The following is a 24,456-nucleotide window of genomic DNA, read 5'->3' as shown; positions in this document are numbered from 1 at the left end:
TCTAAAGTGGCTCATCATAATTCCTGAGCTGAATATCCTGGATTGGAGCCAAGTCCTGTACATATATTATAATGTAAAATGAGGGACAATGTCACGGTATTGAGTTAAAGCTCTTTTTATACTTTCACACCTCAACTGTTTAAAAATTTCTTTTTTTAAGTTTCTTTTCATCAATTTGTCAATCTTTGTTTTTATATTTAGTTTTGGAAAATGAAGAGATAATAGATTTTACCTGAATCTACCCTTTATAACAAGTGTTTTAGTGGTAATGCATCAATTCAAAAACAGATAAGGATTTAATTTCTGGACTATTTAGATATGAAGCTGAATTGAACTGTTAATATAACCTTGTTCATTGCAACAGCAAGCTTTTACAGGACGAAATTTCAGCTGATGTGTTTAAGTGCTTCATTTGCATTCTGGATCCTTTCATCACTGTAGTTGATGCTTGGTACCAGTAGAGGACAGTAGCTGTCCAATCCTTTAATAATCAGTGAGGCTTCCCTAACTAAAGCAATTCCACTGCTTGTCTGCAAGGATGTATGTTTATGTTTATGTTATTTGCAAAGCATGACTACATCTTGTTCTTTTAAGCCATAGATTTCCACTTAAGCGGTAGGTCAATTTAAATCATAAACAATCTAGAGGTATAGTCATATTTGTTCATGCGTTTTGGTTTGATTTGCCCAAAGATGGAAATATCAAACTCTGAAATATTAGTCATGTCATGTCAGTTGTCAATACAATTATTTTCTGGTTTACATTTTTTCTGGTTTTTCTGGATTTCTCTGTTAGGAAATTAGTTCCAATGAAAATTGTCCACATTATTTTCTTTGGAGCAGGGACACTTTCTGAAGAAGGAATAAAATGTTGCGGTTGAATCTTGTTAATGTTGAATTGAAATGCTGTGAGCACCAAAGACTAATCATCTTCATTGTGGTGGCTGAAATCTCTAAGATAGATATAACTTTGGCCAATATAGCCAAAGCTATCTGCATGGCCAGATTTTACTAAGAGTAAATGAGAAAATTTGTTTTTTTATTTGGATAACCCATCCCTTCAAACCTTTACTTGTTTTACTTATTTAGTATGTATGTTTTTCTAAGATTGGCTCATGCTACCAAAACATGTGCAGAAACTGGCTGAAAACGCAAAAGGCAGGTGATACCAGCTGAGTAAAAAAGTGGTTGTGTAACACGGTTTAACAACCCACACTGGATTTAAGTATGCTATTCTGATATGTTACAATGCTTCAATTTAAGTGTTGCCATTTGGTACAGACTGTTGTACACCGTTGTCACATCCAGATATGCATTTTATTATGTTAAGCTGTTTACGTAATGTAATACACTTTTAGGCTTCTATGATTATAATCATAAATATTTGGAGCAATGTATCTGATGACGGTCAGAATGAAATGAGTCAGAGCAAAATGACTGTTTTGTTAAGAACTTATAAGTAGTTTCCCACCTGACTTGTTAGGCTGCCTGTGAATTATTGCCACTTCTCACTGACTTTATGTGCTGTGAGTGTATAATATTTCTGTTCATAGTTCATCCTAACAGGCAATGAAGAAAAGAAAGGAGCAGTCAGGTCAGGTCAATAGAGCTGAATTCTATTCATGTTGGTTTGGATTTAGCAGCATGAAAGGCCCCTGTAGGGATACGGACATGCTTTATTAGACTTTATCAGACCATAGCAGCCAAATGGAGCATTGGAAAGGAGAAAATTATGCTCAGAAGGCAGCCTTCTCATGGTCACATCCACAATTATTAATGTTTGTATTAACCGGGAACACACCCCTGTTGGTTTTAACCCCTCAGGTTATTGACCGCTGTGCCCCCAAACCAAATGAGTTTCTTATTACTCTCTGTTGCCTCTAAGGCTCCTTCATATATCTCTATATTTTCTCCCCATTATTGTTACCTACTTCTATAGAACAGATGATAAAGTGTTTAATCCCATACATGCCTTTGCCATTTATCCAGTTATATTCCTTGACTCTTTCTCCAACCTCTTCTTCTGCAGCTCTCAGTCAGCCTGTTGCTTTAATTCTCATTAAGATGCATCCTGCTTGTTGTGTGAGGAGCACAGCTTGAACTGGAGAGTGCAATCAAGAGTGACAAACATCTCCATATTGCCCTTTAAAACAGGAAACACCACATACACAAAAACATATTCCTCTTCGAGTCCATCAGAATTTATCTCATATGCATAAAACGCGCAAGGGGATGGGTGATGAGGAATTATTTGCTCTTTGTGGGCAGAGGAGGACGGCACAAGGAATTACAAGGTTGGCAATTCATATAACCTCCAGCTTTTAATGTTTAAGTCTCATTTGTCGTGTGGGCGTGTGTCTCCTTATATTGACTGAGGGGTTGCAAATGTGTCATTAAGACTAGTCTGAGGATAGGGGGATCAATATTAAGACCTTTAGGAGAGAGGTTCTGTCATTTACTATTAATAATGGGGCCTGCCGCCTGCTGTAATAATGTCATTAGGAGTACTGGAAACAGGTACTTCATTCACAGCTAAATGGCCTTCACAAAACACCCACATGCAGAAAACTATCAGTTCTTCACACACTTTCTCTCTCTCTCTCTCTCTCTCTCTCTCTCTCTCTCTCTCTCTCTCTCTCACACACACACACACACACACACACACACACACACAATCTCTCTTTCTCACGCACACACAGAGACCTTCTGAGGCCAGCTTCTGTGCTTAATTGGAAGTAAAACAAGCAAAAATGGACTAGTAAGGCTAAGCACTGGAGAGGTGGATAAGGAGACAAAGACAGAGAAAGTGGGCAACCAAAATGTCCAATGGGACAAAAGAGGGACAGAAAATGAAAAATGAGTGGGGAGGGAAATGAAGGAGGAAATTAGAAAAACAAGTTATTTATGGCGTCTTGGTGGCTCAGTGGTGGAGCAGTTGCCTGCCACACAGGATTGGTGATTCAAACCCTGGCCCTGCAGTCCCACGTCAAAGTGTCCTTGGGCAAGCCACCGAGATGGTGCTCCTGATGCTGTGCATCGGAGTGTTTATCTGATGAGCAAGTAGCACCTTGAACTGCACAGTGTATGAATGCGTGTGAATGGTGAATGGTTCCTTTACTGTGTAAAAGTGCTTTGAGTAGTTGTTAAGACTAGAAAAGTATAAGAACATTTACATATATACATATAGAGGTATACCGGTAGCTTGAGTAGAATTTGGATGAGAAAGCAGGCAAATATATATTCCTCTTTTTACTTTGACTGTGTGCGGGCCTGTGTATTCCAGAGGTGATATGCCGACTCCTGCCCTGCAGTTTTGTAGTCCTCTGTGGCCTGTGTGACCTCTTGTGGGAGGGCAGGCAAGCCATCGATCACCAAGTCTGTCTCAGAGTTTTGTTCTCCATGACAACCACTCGGGTAGAGAACCACTTCACTTCTTCTCAGCTCTCCTCAGGTGTCCCCGTCCATCAGCTGTAATCTGAGCTTTTAACCGGTCAGACTTCCAGCAGTTTACTCAAAATTGTAGCATGTGTGCGTTTTTGTCATTTGGATTTGATCAAGTGTTTGTTTATGCCTTCCTAAATCAAAACAAAATGGTTTCTGTTGGTTTCTACATCTATATGCTCCTCCCCCAAGCCTTATGTTGATGTACATACAGACAATGCAACACATCCATACCTGCCTGGTTAAAAGAGTTGTGCACATCAATATGAAGTTGAAATGTCTTTAACGTCCCCAAGGGGCAATTTGGTTCACAACGTGTAGCCAATACATAAACACTGTCACAAAAACACACAAAAATATAAAATAGTAAATATAAAAACATGAATACACATGTACACTACACTTAAAAAGATGACAAACATCTGCTGTGAAATGGGCAGGAATGGCAGATGACCTATAGTTTATTGTGAAACCAAACAGCTGATGGTACAAATGACCTCAGGTATCTGTTAGACCTGGCACGTTTTCAAAAGATATACCTCCTTCCTGATGGTAGGAAAAACTCTCATCCACAGACCTAATGCTGTTGAGGTCAGTGCCAATTATTTTCCAACATATGCTTACAATTTTTCCCCAGTCTGTTCTTGTTGGTTACACTCAAATTGTCAAACCAGCAGATCATGGCAAACGTTAAGATTGACTCAACAAAAGATGTGTAAACAGAAGTGATCTGTTAACATTGAACCCCTTCAACTTTCTTAAAAAAACCCCGCTTCTGATTGACTTTTTTGACGTATATAAAATGTATTGGTGTCAAAGTTCAATTTATCATCTAAAAAGGTTCCCAGGTACTTGTATTGGTCTATCACGTCTAATGCTATGCCGTTAATCAAAGTTGAAGCCGTGACGGGAGCTATGTTGTAGCTATGTTAAGCGTCTGTGAGCCTAAATTAAACTATTTTGGTGATTTGGGCTTTTCAGTTAGGTTATATCTGGCCAGTGTTGAGTTAGCTGTTTCTATTGCAGTGAAGCATAAAGCTTCTGGACTAGAACTTATTTAATCAATCAATTTATTGTATTGGGACATTTTTCACATTCAATATTTTTTTTTTTAGCTTCTCAAATATATATGCTTTTCTGTGTTGTAAACTGAATATCTTTGGGTTTGGACTTTTGTTCAGACAAAACGAGACACCTGAAGACATATAATTGGACTGTGGGAACTTATTATTTTCTGACATTTTACTGACTGCATGATTAATTAATTAATCAAAAGAATAATTTTCTGATTAAGTTAATAATGAAAGTAATTATTATCTGCATCTCCAAACACTTCTACTTTATTAATTACTCAGAGGAAATTTGCAGCTGTGCATTAAACTCATAGGTTACAGAAATGAATCAATTACAGCAAGCAACAAAAATCCACAGTAGAAAACACAAGAGTAATATAAAATATAAACAAGCAATAAGTGTGAAAAAACACCAGATCAAACCAAACATCAAACACTCAGAAAAAAGTGAGGCCAAATATAAACCCATATACAGATAAAAACGGTGTATGTCAAAGTAGAACAATTAAACATGCATAACGATGTTGAATGTAATTAAATAAACAGGCATAAAGTAGTAAAAGACAAAATAATGCCAGTATGGTGTTATAATTGAAGAACAGTGGGGAACGAATGGCAGATGAGACTGATGAACCCTGTGCTTCTGTTTTGATTAAATATCTCTGTGTTTGCCTGCTGGATCGCTCGACCTCGGGCTGGATACAGTTTTGAGGAACACAGTTATCAAGATAAGTGACAGGTGTTGGAGTGGGATTTTGACCTGCAGAGGGCAGGATTATCATTTACTTATCTACCTCCGGGAGGAATGTTGTATTGTTAATATCAGGCCTGCTATGTTGCATCTTCAACAGGGTTGCAATGTAACAAAGTACAAGTACTTCATTACACTTCTCACGTATCTGTACTCTACTTTGTTATTTACATTTCTAGAGACTTTTACTTTTACTTCACTACTTTTCCTTTACAAAAACATTTCTCATAAGCATCTGTGTTACTCGTTACTACAAAACAAATTAGTTAGACTGCAAAACAGCAGGTTTGGTGAATGGGGTGGTGATAAATGGCTGTCCAAAATACTCGAGTCACTGTAGTTTTAAGGTTGTTCACGTCCGATCTGAGAGAACCAAGGCTTGCGTTCAGAGATGCTAGTTGAGCATAGGTAGCAGTTAGCTTCTCATCGTTGTCGATCCCCACTTGTTGAATCTGAGACTGGATCTGAGAGAAGCGTGTCTCGAAGGTCGCTTTTCTGTTTCTTCAGTACAGCTCTGCAATAGCATCAATATCTCTGTGCTGTGCTTTGCCCTTGCTTGCCATTCCGCCTTAAGTAACTTTATCAAGTGTACAGTGTTGGAATACCAGAGTAGGAACCATATAAAACAACTATTTGGCAAAGTCGGGCATGGAACTTTGACTCAAGCCGCCATCACTGTCCAGCCAATCATGTGACTCCTTTTGCAAGAAAGGTTTTTGTATGTTGGAGTGAAAGATTCTTCCTTACAAAAAAGGAAAATTCAGTTTCTGTTTTTTTGCTTTGCTGATGTCAGCTCTTTCAAAAATATGCAGTGTTTGGTCCTTTCACTTGGGAGCCACAATAAATTCATAATAGTCGTAGTTAGGTTATTTTGCTTTTAAAGAATAAGTACATTTATTATCAGTAAATTACTTTTCATACCTACATACAGTAATACTTGTACAGTAATACTTGTACTTTTACTCAAGTATTACTTTCAAGTACTTTATACTTTAATATTCTTGCAGTTGGTTTTGTCTATGTGAAAGCCTTCCCAATGATGGAAAGATAATAATGCTTTACATGGTACTCAAAGACACTTTGACCACTTGACATCATCAATGTTAAAAGACATTGTTTCTGTTAACAGTCGTAATTGATCAACCACAACCTCTTTTCTGAAGTGTTGTAAATAGAAGAAGCCTGTGGGTTCCTGATTTGGTTGTTCTGGCATTTACACCTCTGCATTGTGATGTGTATCACGTAAACTGCAATGTCCATTAATCAAGTCAAGCTAAGGACCTCCGTTTCATGTCACCCCTGTCTCTCTCCCCCCACATTTCCTGTCCGCCTCACTGAGGGTAAAAACACCCATCCAAAATGATTTTAGTATGTTGGCATTTTTAAGTACACAATGTTTTTTCCATGTGACTCACTAAAATCACAGTTATAGCAGCAGATTTATATTATTAAATAATAAATAAATCTGCTTATTTGTTGTTGCTAAGGCAACAAACAAAGGGATTAGATTATTCATTGTGTGATTACCAACCATCCATACGTTACACTCTGTAAAACTGATTTCATGTTGATTCCCAGGTGTTCTTTAGTAAAATGAAAGCTTTACCTGGTTAAACATACCTTCTGCATGTTCACTTGCATGCAGTCAAAGCCATGTATTGCCCAAATGGTTACACAGTTGTTTGAATTGTATAGACTCCTCTTTCTCCACATTTGGACCCAAGCCACATGCTAAACACTCAGCGGGAGCACAGTTAACTCACCAAGCAGTAACAGAGCCGACACATACTCTAATTTAACACACAAGCCCATAGAGACACGCTGTACCGTTGCAACGTGTGTTGATTGATAAGGTGGAGGCTGCTGTGGTGGAGGGAGTGCCAGCAGCTCCACCAATAATAGCTGTTTGTGTTTAACAGCTGCTGCAGGGAGGAATGTGGGGCTGACAGCTTGAATGGGACACCATGTTGAAGTGTTTTTTTTTCTTTTTTTGGATCAGCTGACGGTCAATTGATGGAGCAGGAGACTATGTGACCTGCATGGTCTAATGTAATGCTTCACTGAACAGAAGCGTCCCTGATTTCTTTCAGCCTTGATGAGTTTGTGATTGATCGTGGCTGTCATCCTCTTCCCTTTTAATGTGCTATAATCTTTGGACATCAATAAAATTTTCTTCCCCAGAAATTGTCCTGCTTTGTTGAAGCAGACAGCCACAAACATGTTGACTGTGATGTGTACAGCATCAAGTTTAACTCTGGGGTTGCTAAATTTGCTCAATTGACGAGTTCTACCATTAAAGGCTCTTTTAATACACCCATTCTCCTCCACACTCAGCTGTGCCCTGAGCTGAGCATTAGTATCATGAGTGTGTGTTTCTATGTTGATGTTTGTTTCTTCCTTGCATTAAGACCAAAACTTGCTCAAGACAGCGCTTAAGGCATCTTCACTGGCGCCTGCAAATGTGAGCTAATCAACCCTCCGTGTGCGTATGAGTGTGTGTAACCTCAGCGTGACATATGCTGCTGCTGCTGCGTTTCACAGTATTTCTTTCTAGTCAGTGACGTTTTTCACAAGGTCAAACAGGGAGAGCATCTGGTGGGCGAGATGCTGCAGAGTATTTGAGGAATGTCTGGGAACATCTGGGTAACACACACACACACCCCACACAACACACACACACACGCACACACACCACACACAACACACACACACACACACACACACACACACGCACACACGCACACACACACACACACACACACACACACAGAAATAGAAACACATCTACAAATGCTTCCACACATAAACATTTATTTTGTACTCTTACTTAATGTCTCTCTCTTTCTCCTCTTATCTCCTCTCTCTCTCTCTCTCTCTCTCTCTCTCTCTCTCTCTCTCTCTGTCGGTGGCACACACACAATCATTGACCGTACAAATGCCCAAACACTCCAGTGCAGTAACAGCAGCAGCAGATAGGGGTCACTGGAGGACTGTGGAAGCTCTCTGGCCAATCCGCTGGCAGGTCGTTTGGAGCCCGGCTTCCCACTGGTACATCTCCTTCTCCTCTCTTTTCTCCCGACAGTCGTCGTCTCTCTCCATTTTTCCGCGTCTCTCTGCATCTCCCTTCCCCCTCATCATCGTCGTCTTCTCTGGAATTAACAATTGGCTGCAGCCAGGTGCTTTGCGCGCGCGCGCGTGTGTGTGTGTATGTATGTGTGTGTGGTGGAGCAGCGGTGGGGAAGCAGAGACAAGAGGGAGGACAGTGAGGTTCACAAGGCGGCAGAAGATGTGCGGTGGTTGGTTGCAAGGCTAGAGGACGCCTGGGAGGACAGGCTGTCTGTGGATGTGTACCTGTGGAGAAAGGACTAATTTTATCAACATCTGGGCGAGCTGCTGATGAGGTGCCTGGTCTGCACTGCCTTTCTCTTCACTCTGTCTGTCTCTCCATCTATCTCTGCACATATACATGTGTTGGTGTGCATATAAAAATATGTGTGACGGTGTCTGTGCATGTCAAAGATATGGCCTATGCCTGAATACATAGCTCTATGATGGGATTTTTACCAATTCGAGAACTGCGACAGTCCTAATGATGTTAATCAACCTGTTCTGGCCCTCTCCTCTCCTCCAGCTTTGCTGTTTGTGAAGCAATCCACAGTGCTTCACAGCCTCGCTAAAATGGTGTCAGTTTACATAAGATGTTATTCCAAAAGGATTCCTTATTGCGATATCAAAGTCACCTGTGTCAGCAACATACATACAGGTATCTTCACGTATAGAAGATAGACGCATAAAAAAATGTCCTCTCTGACGGCACGCTGTATGTTCTCTTTGACGGGTAGGCGCTGTATTAATCTCCACCGATCGGCCGAAAGCTGTGAAGTCAAATTGGCAGGAGGTCGCAAGAATATGTATGAGTGAGAAGACATGCTTTTCGTTTGTCAATGCATGGCATGTAACCTCCTCCCTCCCACTGTCTGGTGTGATAGTCTTGCATACCGAATGTTGCGTGGAGAATAAGTTCTCCTCCTCTCATCCTCCTGGGTTTGGGATGAAGGGAGGAGAAACAATTCATGGACATTACCATACAGTGTGTGTGCAGGACAAGATATGATGGTATGCTCTAAGTCTTCTGCATTCACTTATGTTTGTCATTTGTTTAACTGTGTTTCAGTTCAGGGACTTAATGAGGAGGAAGACAGCTTATACAGAAAATAATGAACAGAGACAGGCAGAGAGGAGGTGGTGTGAGCTTCTGTCCTCTGTAGGCCTTTGTCACCCAACCTGCTGACACCGCACATTTAGCCCCAAGGGGATCACCGGTTTACACAATTACAATGATCTCTCTCTCTCTCCTCTCTCTCTCTGTCTGTCTGTCTGTCTCTCTCTCTCTCTCTCTCTCTCTCTCTCTCTCTCTCTGTTGTTTTTCTTCACCACCCTAACATAAAGTTGTCCTCCTTTACTTCAAATTAAGAAGGTTTAAGGTTGTTAAAAATCATTTTCAGTCTTTCTCTTCACTGTCGAACAGTTGTGACAAGCTGTACATTCAGTATCAACCTGTTTCAACTATTTGTTGAAGCAACATAATGTTTGCACATAGAAAAGTAAGTCAAGATAAAGGATTTCTTTTTAAAGAGGCACCATTCCATCAAACTAAAATATTCTAGACATTTCCCCCAAAAAAACAACACGATTTTTGGATATCACTCCAACAAAATGTCACTTGCCAGGCTTGTGTGGTGTCCCATTAAATCAAATGAAAGCAAACTCTAATCTCTCTTTTCCTGTGTTTGTGTTTAGGGGGGGTGGTTGACAAGGATTTGCGGCACTACCTCAACCTGCGTTTCTCCAAGGGCTCAGTGGACCACGACCACCAGCAGATCATCAGAGACAACCTCTACCTCCGCACTGTTCCCTGTGAGTCCTCATCACCCACCTCGCTCCTTCCTTCCAGCCTCCATCACTCCCTCAATCTTCCATTCACTTCTCTTTGCTCTCCTCTGCCTCTCTGTTTGTCTGTAATTGTCTTTTCATTGTCTCATTCTTAGAATCATTTCACTTTTAGTTCTCCCTTCTTGCCCTCGTGTTTTTACATCACACACACGCTCTTCCTCTCCATCTCTCGACGACTATTGCTCCTTCATTTCCTTCAATCGTCCGGCTTCTGAGCTCTCAGCCTGAGGTTTCCACGGCAACCACCCTCTTGTCTCGAGGCTTGCGTTGCCTTGACGCCCTACCCCCTTCAGCACACGCTAGACATGCACAACACACACGCAGCTATACAAAAATAACACGTTACTCTCCTGGACACATTAGGAAGCTGTTTCCTTTATCTGTATGTGATGCATGTGACATAAATCCTCACACAGACACTTCATGTGGGTTGCATATATCTTTGCTTACATTGTGCTATTCGTGTGTTTGCCTGTTGTGGGACAATGTCATTGCCGTGATTGACATTGAGGGGATGTCGTCCCCAGCAGCTCCGCCTGCTGTCAATATACCAAGCAGTTCGTGAATCAGCTTCTCTGGAGACTGGAGTTGCTCTGATGCTTGACTCTGTAGACTACACGTTACTTTTTTCATGCAGCTTGTGGATCGGTGGACTGTGATCTGATGTTTGTTGAAGGGCTTTGTACTCATCTGATATGTTTCAGTAGCCTCTGTTAATAACATCAGTCAGGCTGTTTGGGTGTTTTGAGTTGAATCAATCGGCCTTTTGGCTGTTTGTGAACAGACAGTTTCTGGTACACAACCATGAGAAAGCAAAGCTTGGATTTGACGTCAGTGATAGTTGTTTTTGCGTTGGCTGAGCGCTTCCTACTATACTATATGTCCTCGGTGTGTTGAGCCGCTGACACAGAAGTGATTGTTTAATACGCTACCACAGCTGCACAGTTCCTGAGACTCTCTCTCCCTCTTTTTTCTCTCCTTCCTCCCTCCCTCTCTCCTGTCTTTATCTCTTTGCTTTCACTCTTCACTCTCTCTCTCATGTTCCCCCTGCCTCTCCCTCCTTCTCTGCCCATTTAAATTTCTTTTAGTCACTACCACCACTATCACATTATCACCCTCTTTAAATTTTAACTCCAGGTGGCCCACTCTCCTTCTCCTTCCCTCTCCATTTTTCTACTTTTCTCAGCCTGTTGGCTGTGTAATAGTGCAGCGAAGGCGGACTGACATGGTGACAACTGAGGTGATGGGGACTGGCTGAGGTTCAACACTGCAGGTCCTCACACACTTAAACCACGTCAGGGAATGGGCCCCTTTTGGTAGCATGAAGCATAGTTTTTTCACCATATTTCAATTATAGACGCGATAATGAAAAGACAGTTATTCTGTAAGATGTCTGTGTGTGGTAATGACTTCCCCATAATTAACTGCCTATCACTTAACAAAGCTGATACAGTGTAATGAAGATTATAGAAATACCAACTCATAGACCTCCTGCAATGCAGCTTTGATTCAGACGCTGAATATTTGAATTACATTTGAAAACGTGTGATATTACACTGATTCCCCAAATTTGTCTTAATCTGGAATCTTTTCCTGGAAGTCTGAGACACACAGAAGCAGGTGTTGCTCAACCATCAGAGTGACACAGCATCAGACGGCTAAAAAACAGTAATGATGGTCCTGAGTGCTGCGCCGCTCTTGCCCGGCAGGCTGTTTGTTGTTGTGGTTTGGAGCGTTATAAAATCAGTGTTTTTCTCCCGTGTCTGCAGCATTCTGACCATGCTGTCAGTGCGAGTCTGTCAGCTTGACAAGCAGACGCCACTCTGCATCACAACATGCTGTCACACTGAAGGGGTGTGGTGTGTGTGTGTGTGTGGTGTGTGGTGTGTGTGTGTGTGTGTGTGTTTCATATAGCTGTAAGACTCACATGCTGACATCAACTCCTGCGTCCTGTTACATCACTTTGCTCAAGGATTAGCCATTTTTGCCTCCCTAAAAAATGAATCCAATGTGATAATTTTCCATCTGATATTAAAAACTTTATTCATGTTTGTATTGTTGCCACCAGACTGTCTGCTTTGATTTTGTAGGTGTCTTTTTTACATTCATTCACACTTCAACGAGCATACATGCCAAACACTAACAGGACTGACACTTTAAGGACATTCACATACACATATTTTCTCTAAGATAGGGCTAACACTAATCACAGACTGATATGAAAATAAAAGAGATAAACAAGATTGAAGAGGAAATCAATCAAAAAGTGTCAAACAGAGAAGGAGTATTCAGAAAAGATGTGAGTGAAAGAAAATTGCACATATAGGCATCACAGTTTACAGGTTGAGACATTTTCTAAGATTGTCACAATCTGTCTTACTTTTCAAGCCTTTGAGATAAGAAATTAGCTGGCACCATTTCACTTCATTCACAGGGATCACTTGACCACTTCAGAAAATGAGTCTAAGCTTGTGCTGGTGCACCTGCTGTTGAGAAATTTAGAAAAGACTTTCAGATGGTTCTGCTCTTTGCATAAGGACAGTGTGAGTGCCTCTTTGATATGAGTGTAGCTGCGAGTGTAAGACAGGGAAATGGGGCTAAAGTAGTAGGAAGATCTGGGATATATGTAGGGGGAAGCAGAGAGGAGGCTGTGCAAACAGAAAGCGGGAGAGGGGGGAGATGATAGATGTGGACATGAGCAAAGAGACTCTGCGTGAAGATGGAAAAAGGGGAGAAGACAAGAGAAGAGAAAGTTATGGAGATCGGCAGGGGAGAGATGGGGAGGGAAGAAGATATAGTGCACAGAGGATGGAAATTTAGAAGGCAAGAGTTGATGCAAGAGGATGGAGGGATGAACAGAGTAAAGACGTAGGGAGTATAAGGCGGACGTGCACTGAATGGAGGTAGTGGGAGATATGAGAGAGCCTCGTAAGTCATTCCCCAGAGAACCATCTCCTCCCCTCCACACTACTCAGAGGCATAAGTAAAAGGCTCTATAAATAGCTTAAACAGTGAGCAGCACGTTTCTCTACTCAGATAGCCTATAAATACATGCTGCTTCTGTCACTTCACATCCGCTGCTCTGGACGCATGCTGCCCTGCAGCTTTGCAGCCCCCAACAGGGAATCCTCCTCTGGAGACTACAGAGGAAGAGCAAATAAAGAGGTTGATGATGAACATGGCCATGATGCTTAGGATAGTGATAGGGCTGACGGATGCCGCAAAGTATTGATAGCAGTAATGAAGATGGCTATCGTGATGATTGGAGGAGATTGGTGGAAGATGTCACCTTTTAACCTTGATGCGTGCTGGAGATTTTAATGCACAGTTCTGTCTATAAAATGTATGCAGTTTACTTATTCCAATGCTAAAATATCTTTTGAATGACCCTTAACAAAATTCTTCACATAGCTCTTTGCACATTCATACAGCTCAACAAAACAGCTCATTTCATGCCTGAAATATTCAAATACTAACAGAATGTTGTCATCATGTGCTGAAGTGTTTTTCCCTAAAAATATATTAAAATTAAAATAAATTTCTTTTTTGGTAGTGTAAGAGTGTAGATACGCAGTATATTAAAAAAGATAAAGGATAAAAAGGTGATAGAAACTAAAACTATGAATTCATATATTGTATAGTCAAAACTTATACATACTAAATACAGTATTGTAGTAAGTATGCTTAATACAGAAGATCACAGATACAGGTGTATTTCATTTGGCCACAAGTTCTCACACCACGTTTTACATTCAGCACACCACTAGTAAGTAAGTAAGTAAGATTTATTTATATAGCACCTTTCACAGATAAAAATCACAAAGTGCTTCACAGTAAAATGAGTACAATATAATGCAATAGACACTTAAAAACAAATGGAAAACATAAAAACAAAACCATAAAAAACCCCACGTCTAACTAAAATCCTGTTTGAACAGCAGCGTCTTCTCCATCTGACCTGCAAAAGGTGACTACTCCACCAAACTTTTTTACTTATCTTTCAAATGTACAATAAATAAATCCACAAATGCATAAATCATCATTAATAAAAAAAAAAGGTTCCTTCGTCATTGCTTAGACCAAGACAAAGTCAAAATGCAAATGACATCTTGTCAAATGACATTGTGCTCTGAAAGGGCAGTTACTCGCTATGTAATGTCCAACTGTTAACATTGTATATTTAGGCAGCTGAATAGTATTGATGTCAGCCATGGCACACACTATACTTTATTTCTCATTATACACATCAGTCAACGGCAAAAACATAAAGAAAGCTTTTACTGAAAAAATTCAGCAAAATAATCATTAACTTCTGTACAATATGTGCAAGAAAAAAGAAAATAAGTGGATCACATGGTCTATAATTGTTTTCCATATTTCATGTGATATTTCTCTGTGCCTTTGCCTTTGTCTGGCTCTTCCTTGCCCTCTGTGCCACCCTCTGCCTCTTCCTCGTCCTCTTCCTCTTCCTCTCCCCCTCACCATACCACCCTCTCTCCTATGCCCCTTCCTCTTGCACAGGCAGGCTCTTGCCCCTGTCTCTGTCCTGCATGCTTCATGTACTACAGCTGAAAATTCCGTCGTACATGTCTTAATGCAGGATACAGTAAATGTGTTTGAGAACTCATTAGTTACAGTATGAGTTTCACCTGTTAGCTAAATTGGACAGCATTTGCGTTTGGTTGCTAAATTGTGAGGAACTTGAATTGTGCCCCATCTAGCAAGTCTCTCTATCTGACAACTCTTACAACAATGCCACGGAACTGTTATGTATCTAATAAATACAATGTGACAGGTTAATGTGATTGTTGATTGCTCAAAATGAACATATGTGTGTAAATGCATTTGAAAATAAAGTGATTCAATAGCAGTTAAATGAAAACTATTTTGATCTGCAAGGCTTACTTAGTGCATTTTGTGCCAAAGCAGTTATAAATGACCATAGTCATGGAAATAGCTGACCTAATGTTCATATAAATACTTATATAGTTTGATAAAGTTTAAGTTTTAGTCATTCTATGACAATGCAAAAGCAAATGAGAAAAACTGCAAAAATGTACATTCAGATGGACACTTACTATAAATACAGGGACAAAGTCTGCACCTCCAAAAGAACATTCAGTCCATTCATCTGTGATGAATCCTCAGCAGTGAGCTCCCAGATTCTCCCACCTTTATCTGTTTCATTTTCAATTTAATTGGCTGAAAAATTATATGATTTTTGCATCCAAAAATGTGTTCTGATGTTTAACTAAGAATGAAGGTTTTTTTTTTTTAAATGTTTTTTGTAGTTGGAACACATTCACATTGGTTATTAACTGCTAAATCCTGTTTGCAGATTGCTGATTGTATCATTTTTAGAGTAACTAATATGGGAATGAGTGGGCTTTAACCCTAAACTGGTCCTGTGACTGATGGTGATGGGGGAGGAAGAGGAGTGATGGCAGTTATTTGAGGATGTTTTTCATGATGATTACAGGGAAGTTGGATGAGGTGATAGAGAAACAATTTGTTTGTGTGTGTGTGTGTGTGTGTGTGTGTATGTGTGTGATTGTGTGTTACACTTTTGTCTGGTATTTTTTGGTTTTGGAAAGGCTCAAAAATAGGCCATCCTCCAAACTCTTGACATACTGAGTATATTGCATGCACAAAGCTTCAACATGAAGAAGTCCAAAACTTGACTGGCCTTTCATGCCTAGTTGTTGTTAAGATATGATTGAATAACTGCTGTTTATGGGAGTTTAGCTGGTGGTAAATGTGACCACAACTCTCACATTCACTGTAAACGCAGCATGAAGTAATTGGTGTTTAATTAGCATCTTAATGTTTCTAGAATGTTAACCTTTGAGAACTGTTTAAGGTTGTCAAGTTTTCTGACTTGGCTGTCTGAGTCCTGCCAGTCCTCTTAATGCGGATACAGTATGGAGGGACAGATGGAGCGGAGGGAGAGTAAGCAACCTTCTGCTCCTCTCGTGTCACTTTGTTGATGAGAAGCTTGGAGAATCAGTGCATACAATCCTGTCCGCTCTGTTGGTATTAATAACTTACCAAGAGATGAGTTCTGTCAGAGGCCGAGGATGATTTTATTGAGGCTAGAAGCTGCTGGAGTTTGGCTCAGAGGATCAAATGCAAGCTGAGCCAGCCAATGACCATATATCCATATACATCTAACTGATCCAGTTAAGTGAATTAGGTCAATGTAATTCTTCTCACCGTGGACACACTGCATGGGGCATTCTGAGACTGGGCTGCTGCATGTGTGAAATGTATATACTGAGGATCAGAGTTTCTACCAACCATGATGATACTACTTTTAGTAATAGTGGCTTATGATTGATTGTGATGTCCTACAACCATGAATTTCTACTCGAGATTTTGGCCTCAATAGCATAATTGTCATTTTCAAGTCAAAAGAAAAGAGTCAGGTTTAAGGTTTTTTCAGAATAACAGTAGATACCTTTTACTAATGGTGAATCTCAATGGCAATGTGACTATATAATGTTGTTGGTGGGTAAGTTCATCTGGCTGAGATAAAACAGCATATTCTCATTATTATGTATGGTGTGCGTGCGTGCGTGGGTGCGTGCGTGCGTGCGTGCGTACGTGCATGTGTGTGTGTTCCTGTGTCAACTTGATTGTACATACTGTATTTATGTTTGAATGTACATGTACATATGTATTTTCTACCCTGGCACATTCATTATTCTGTTTGTGTGTTGATATTTAAAAGGTTAAACTGATAAATAATGAGTGTCACACGCTATTCTCTGTTGAGGTTGTGTGTACTTGCCTCTGTATGAGAGAGAGAGAGAGAAATACATCTCTCCTTAAAGAGGTGATTTGCCTTGGCTGGTTAACATGCTTTCATGTGGTTCTGTGCTCCCTGCAGTTTGATTGGCACACTGGATTAATTTTGTTCCACAGTTGAAAGAAACTGCATGGGAATTATATGAATGTTATTGAACGTGATTAATATATTGTTTATGTTTGCAAAGTGCTTTCCGTGGTAAGTTCTGGACATATGTTGTCTTATCTCTTTTCCTTTCCACGGTATGATCCTCTCACTCTGCAGCTAATCACAAAATGAGGTTCTTATGAAGCCTTTTATAATTGTGTTCCTCTTCACCTACTGTCTTTGTCTGTGTTAGTTCTACGATCAGAGTAATGTGTAGTGATGAGCCAGGTGCTCAACAAGCAGCTCGTCCTGTGGTGGTCAGTAAACGCTGACACCTCAGAGCTTGATTTTCTAATCATAACCTCTTTGCACACACACACACGCATGCACACAAACACGCACACACACACACCACTGTTGGGCAAATTACTTTTAAAAAGTAATTAGAGACAGTTACTAGTTACTTCTTCCAAAAAGTAACTACTGTAAATTAGATACTCAGTTACAAATTATGAAAGTAACTAGTTACTTCAGAAAGTAACTGTTGCGTTACTTTCAAGTACATTTTTAAATGGTCCATTGTGACCCCACCTCCCCCCCTTTTTAATGGAACATAAAATACATGTGCCTGTTCAATTATTTATGGTAAATCTGAACATTATAATGAAATGGACACTTAATACCAAATATATATACACTCTTTGTTGTCCAAATAACATAAGTGCCCTGATGTTTATACTTGTGCGCTGTTGTGTGTGTTGAGCCGGCGTGTGTGTGTGTGTGTGTGTGTGTGTGTGTGTGTGTGTGTGTGTGTGTGTGTGTGTGTGTGTGAGTGAGTGATAGAGCAGGGAGAAGTGAGCAAGTGACAGCAATTAGATTTGGAGCAAGTAGCCACTCTAGAGTCATAGTGCCAATGTTTTCTGACCACGGTGGGAAATCTTTAGCAGGAAAAGTCCCCCCCCCCCCATGATTTCATAACACCATACCCGTTTTTCGTTGACTGACCCACTTGTGTTGTTCGTTGTGTCCGACTATGCATGCTTTTGAACACCCGCCCAACACACCATCTCTGTGTGTGTGCATCATCATGACCCCCACTATCGTCCTGTATCAGTAAGCTCTGCAGACTAAAAAGTTGCTTTTCAGCCCTCAGGTCTGATTTCCATCACCACAGGACTCACATCAGAACAGAAGTCATTTCTCAATGTCAGGTCCCAGCTCCGGCAGACGCTGATCCACTGAATAACACAGTTGTATTTGCAACCGCTAGTGGACCTGACAGACAGACTTTACGGAAAAAACTCCACTCAATGCAGCAGTTTCTAACCTGAGAAGTTTTCTGTTGACTGATTATTTCATTCCTTTTTAAATCCCTTATTTCAGTTTATACTCAACAACATACCAAATGTGCTGAATTCATTGGGGAAAAGTTGATAAACAAATACAAGAATTAGAAATTGTAAGGTTAATTCAAAAGCCGATTGCATCTAGTTTAATTAACTAATTGACACCTGTTTAGGCAGGTATAGGATGAAAACTTCTGACACAGCTGCTTCCATAGTACCTGAGTTTGGATGCTGACACCAGAACACCTTTTTTTTCTTTACATACAAACACAGTGTGCAACAAAACCCTAGAAAGAAAATAAACCCAACTTATCAGATGCCCCAGTGTATACTTTTGGCTTAACACAAACACTAACAGAAATATTATTTAAAATAAGGCTACATCAGAGCTGAAATAATTATCTTTAATATTAATTTAGTGTTTTTTATATATAAATAATTGATGTAGCATTTAATGCAAGGAAAAATGTGTGAACAATTTCCCAGTTGACATCCTAAAGTTGCTTGTTTTGTGTGACCAAATATTAAAAAACTCATCCTATACAGAACAAATCATCAATTACTCATATTTGAAAAACTGGAGTTAATTTTTAAATGGCATTTTTAGTTTGAGAAAAGACCAAAATTATTAAAAACAATTGTCAACACTGTTGATTAATTTTCTGTCCATCAACTAATCAATCAACTAGCTAAACATTTTAGCATGTGATTAAAGAACGAGTAAAGACAGTTATCAGTGATTGGTGCAACAGACACAATTCGTTCTGTACTGATTAAGTGATTTAAGTTTGATAAACAACCTGGCACGTTATGCTGCACCATACCTTAATTTCTTTCCAAAAGTCAAATGAGAAGATTGACACAGCTCTCATGTCTGTACTGTAAAAGCCAGTTAACTTGGCTTAGTATTAGTTTAGAAAATCAGTTAGCCTGACTCTGTCCAATGGTAACATAATCCTACCAGCACCTCTAAAGCTCACTAATTAACAAGTTAAATCTTATTTGTTAAATCTTTACAAAAAACAGAGTTATGTGCTGGGCTATTTCTTGGCCGAGACAAGTCACTTCCTGGAGTCTCTGTTGGTTGCCTGGCAACTGCTCAAGAAATAGTCCAGAACATGTTATTTTTTTTACTTTGTCTGGTTTGGTTTGATGGATTAAACAAACAAGATATGTCTTAATTTGTGAGTTTTAGAGTAACTGGTAGGCAGCTTTTTGTGTGTTTGTGAGTGCTGTGAACTCCAATTTAAGAATCGCTAAGCTAGCCAGCTTTGATCCCGGCCCAAACAGCCTTTAACTCATATCTATTATAGTGTGGTCTCTATATGAAAAGTGTCCTGAGATAACTTCTGTTATGATCATTTGACACTATAAATAAAACTGAATTAAATTGAATTATGAGTACACTGGACGACAGTGTGTATCACAACAATCTGCTTTTAACTCTTAAGCTCGGTGTATCTTTAACTGACAGAGCAACCCAATCTCACATCCATGCCGAGAGTGACATCCAAGTCCCCCTGTACTCCCAGCATGCAGCCCCGTCAGAGTCAAACCTGTCAACATAAACACAAGCTGAATTACTCTGAGGTAACCAGGTGGGAATCTCAGTAGCCTGAGAACTGTGACAGTAATTGATGGATGAAGTGTGAGGAAGCACAGACCTACAGCTCTGCAGAGAGACTGGAACTAATAAAATGGCTGTGTATGCAAAACGGCACAGTGTCATATCTGACATAACTATTCTTTTTCTACAGCTAATGTATGTTTGTAGATGTTGCGGCTTGTTACCATGGCAAGGCTGCGTTGCCAGGCACTGATGTGTCGTGGTAGCAGACGCTTCTGTCAGTGTTGCCATGTTGCATTGCTGCATCTGTAGCCTGGGCTTTGTAGTGTAAATAAGGATGACTGGGTGCGTGCTTGATCATACCTCTCCTATAGACCTGCTGTCACACTTCACATCTGCGATATTTAGAAGGTAAAGGAAGAGGGAGGGTGAACTGTGAGAGTGAAGGAGAACTAAGACCCCAGTGCGAGACGGATGTTGAAGAAGAGACAAAAGAAGGGAGGATGATAATGAGGGAAAGAGGGAGTGGATTAAAACGATAGAGAGGGAGTAATGGGGACAAAGAGCACCAACAGACAAACAAATGAAGGGAAGAGCAATGAGGTAAATTTGAAACAAAAGGGGACGAGAGAAAGGATAATAGAGAAAGGCAAAATAGATAGATAGATAGATAGATGGATAGATGCGAGACTGAGACAGTAAATGACTAAGAAAGCAGCAATGTGTGGTGTGAGAAACAAAACTGTCAATCCTCACACACACCTCTGCTCTCTTGCTGCTGTGGTGCACTGTGCTAAAAAGGATTCCGGGTAAACAAGTTAAGGGTTTTGAGGACAGTGTATTCTGTCTCTGTATTTTTGTTTTTGTGTGGTTGCAGGATTGTGCCTTGAAACCCAATGTTCCCTTTATATCCCCCACGGGTAGTTTAAAATCAGATGAAACTTTCACGCCTGCACAGTCAGATGGAATAAGAAAGTTTGAATGTCTTGAGCATAATTTTATACACGTTGTCGTAGATCTTAGTATGAAAAATGGGAAATAGACACCTTGGGATTTGTGCTCGGCTACACAAAATGCACATGTAGTGATGGACCTACCAAAGATAAATGTTTCTTTTCAACATGTGCAGTATTTTTAAATCACATACATTAGGCCCAAAGAAACAGGTGTGCTATCAAATCTCCTCCTCATCCAGCCCACCTAGGCATTATTGTGAGTGTCACGCTTCTTCACCTTTTTAGATACTATATTTAGTTTAGTTACTGCTAGATTTGGTATTACCTCTGTCTATGTAGTCCCTCACACTCATATAGTAGCCTGATGGCTCTGATAGATGATACACTGAAACCAAGAGGGGTTTGTGTATCTGCGCATTGAGACGCAGAGCTGGAAGCTCAGGTGGGCCAATGTGTATCCAGGTTTTCTCATCTGGGTTTGTTGCTCACTCCAATTAACATACAATTGTTCAGTTTATTACAACTACAAATACTGTGGAGTCATTTTTTCAACAATGAATCTCAAAACTCTAGAGGACATAATGATACCGTTTGCTCTATCTACAGCTTAATTATTAACTACTAATATGAAGCACACTTGGTTCCCCGCACCCTCACCTCCTCATTCCCACACATACTCACTGAGACCGCCGAGACCAACTTTCCCCCCACTTTGTTATGATAATCAGTCTATCGAATCAGGCTATTTTTAGCTCTGAATCTCCCCCGCTCTGCTTCCCCCATTTGGTGACTTCAAATCTAATTATACAAACATGTGTATGAATACATATGCACATTCTCAAACTCACTCGCAGGCCTATGTGGATGCACAGCAAGATTAACCAATCATGCTTTTTCTCCTCGTTATGTCTTTCTCACTCTGCCTTTCTGTTTTTCTCTGCTTGCCACTCTTTTTTGCCTCTCTTCTCTATTATTTAGTAAGGGTCTTTGTCCTCTTATCGTCTGACACCCAGCTGAGTTATTTCAGTATATCAGCTACTTTAGCTTTTCCTCCAAATGGAATTTCCTTGTTATGTTTCAGCGTAATCTCTTTCTCTTTTTACTCTCTCACACTCACTCCCTCCAACGTGAATATATTCTGTGGCGCTCAGTCGTCATGGCTTGCGGCAGAGAATGTCTTCACCCACTAAAGTGGCAGCTCCGAAGCATTTCCATGCTAGTATGAATCAAATCAGTTAAGCCATAAATCTCTATAGTGCTCATACTCCTACTCGCAGCGTCACCTCTGAAAGTTTTGGCCACACTGGCAGATTGCAATGCAAAGACCATTTTTGGCTCACAGCCAACGTTATCCTTTATTAGCGAGAGCACGACATCTAATCAATAGTCAACAGCAGCACTGCTTTTAGCTCAGGGGAAGCGTCGCTGCCTCCTCTCAATGCAGTGTGCTGCCATTTTTTTAATTTGAGCACCTGCGCAGCTTGTCCTGCTTTGTTTAGCTCATTTATTAAAGCTCTGCTGTCGAGTTTGTGTGGCTATGTAAAAAAATTATAAAGAGAAAATCCTCTGAACTGAAGACATTTAAGCCCTTATCCACAAGGCTCTATAAATTATGGATTGTAAATGCATCATTTTTGGCTTTTACCTGGGAGTTTTCGAGAACAAGAAAAAGGAAGTTGGTTAGGTAAAGATAGATGTAGAGACAGAAAGGTAGCAATGGGGGCAGAAGGAACAGAGTATGGATTTTGGTGGGAACTTTGTTTTAATAAAAAAGGTTTTCACAGTTACTTAGTGGGTGTTGCTGAGGGGAAGGCAGGCGTAAGAGAAACCATGTAATGTGCTAAGCCGCTATAAGTAAAAATGTGTGAAAAAGAACAGTTAACCTATCTGCCTATCTCAAGGCCAGATAGTCGATCAATATTCCCAGCTCAGATCCAACAAGATGCTCTCTCTCCCTCTCTTTCTCTCAGCTCTGTTGGTGTGTCCAGGGAAGGAAGCTGTGGGAGAAGGCCACTGGCAGGTCATCAGTATTCCAGCAGGCTCTGCCTACTCTGGTGTGGGCAACAGAATAATTTCATTCTGATCTTACAGATCAATAGCTGTACCCAGTGGAAGGCGACCAGCCCTGCCTGGCTGGCTGAGCTGCAGCAGTATTCAGAGGTGCACTACACATGCGATAGATGGTCCTTTTTAGGACCATTTCTTTAGTTTAACATGTAGTATAGTTCATAGAGTGGGCCCAGTTTTGCTGCTCTGTGTTCACATTGTATTTATTTTAGTCAATGTAAGATGATAGTGTCTTGAAGTGTTGAGGCACTCAATATCAATATCATTGTGAAGCCTATAATGCAAAACGTTTGAATACCCTGAGTCAGAGAAGTGATGAGTCAACTGAGGGAGTGTTGAAGATATTTATTACTCCTTATGATATAATGAAATCTAATATATCAACACACAAACTAAAGCCTCAAACTTCACCATGAAGTTAAATCAAGACAAAACTTTAAATTTAAGTTTTATAATTCCCAGTTAGCATTGTATTCAAGGGATGTTGTGTTCAGGTGCCTTTAATTATACAGCAACTTGATAAAACAAGTAAAAACTTACATATTTGCAGTGTGTGGACACTCTGTATTATGTAATGCATTACAACAACAGCCTATATATTTTGAAAGTGTTTATTAACATCCATGTTAGTTTTGAGGCAGTTGAGGTGTTAACTGCTATACAGACATTGATTTACATTTTCTTTTCTTCTAAAGAATGAAAGAACATCGTTATGCACAGCCCATATTAAAAATGCTTTATTCAAATACACCAATTACATTATAAAATGGGTAAAAAAATATTTAAAAATGTAATATTTGCATTTTCTTTTATAAAAAAACAATTCTATTTTCATTATTGATTAATCTGCCAAGTACTACTTTTGATTTATTGTTTGGTCTCTGAAATACTGTAAATAAAAAATAAAAAAAATGAAAAATTCTAGTAAACTCCAGAGCCCAAAGGGACTTGCTTGATAAATGATTTAAACGATTAATTATCAAAAAAATTAATTTAATATAAATATTTTATTTAATTTTTCTGTTGATCAATTTATCGATTAATCAAAGAGTGTTTTATCGTTTCACCCCTGAAGAAAACACAGCCAGCCTGTTACAGCTAAGATAATAAAAACATCTGTCTAGCATTTTTTGTTTGGTTCTGTTTTTAGTGGTGTGGGCTAACAGGCATTTTGTAAACACGTCCAAGGCTGCCAAATATTAGTATCACTAATACATACTACTATTAATACATACAACTACTACTACTACTACAATACAGGTCAGAAACACAGCCAATCCGTAGGATTAACACTTTGGCCTTTGTGTACCACAACAATATCTGCCGCACTAAAAATGTTACACATGTTACGGGAAATGAGAGATACTAAAATATGAAACTGCCCAGTTATCACATGGGACATCACACA

The 24,456-nt window shown here is 39.9% G+C and overlaps 1 protein-coding gene across 4 annotated transcripts in view; it reads left to right on the top strand.

The window, feature by feature from the left end:
* The window catches only part of magi2b (membrane associated guanylate kinase, WW and PDZ domain containing 2b), a 75,270-nt gene that overhangs the window by 8,070 nt on the left and 42,744 nt on the right, over positions 1-24,456 (top strand). For all 4 annotated transcript variants that reach the window (XR_004333279.1, XR_004333278.1, XM_032524725.1 and 1 more), the window contains exon 2: positions 10,065-10,181. Coding sequence is in view for 2 of the 4 variants with exons in the window: in XM_032524725.1 (XP_032380616.1) it covers positions 10,065-10,181 (117 nt within the window). In the remaining 2 variants the exon portion in view is untranslated. The remainder of the gene's footprint in view (positions 1-10,064; positions 10,182-24,456) is intronic.

This window comes from Etheostoma spectabile, chromosome 8 (assembly GCF_008692095.1).
Source record: "Etheostoma spectabile isolate EspeVRDwgs_2016 chromosome 8, UIUC_Espe_1.0, whole genome shotgun sequence".
NCBI classification, from domain to species: domain Eukaryota; kingdom Metazoa; phylum Chordata; class Actinopteri; order Perciformes; family Percidae; genus Etheostoma; species Etheostoma spectabile.
Note: the sequence above shows the minus strand (reverse complement) of the source record. Positions and strands in the feature narration are given on the sequence as shown.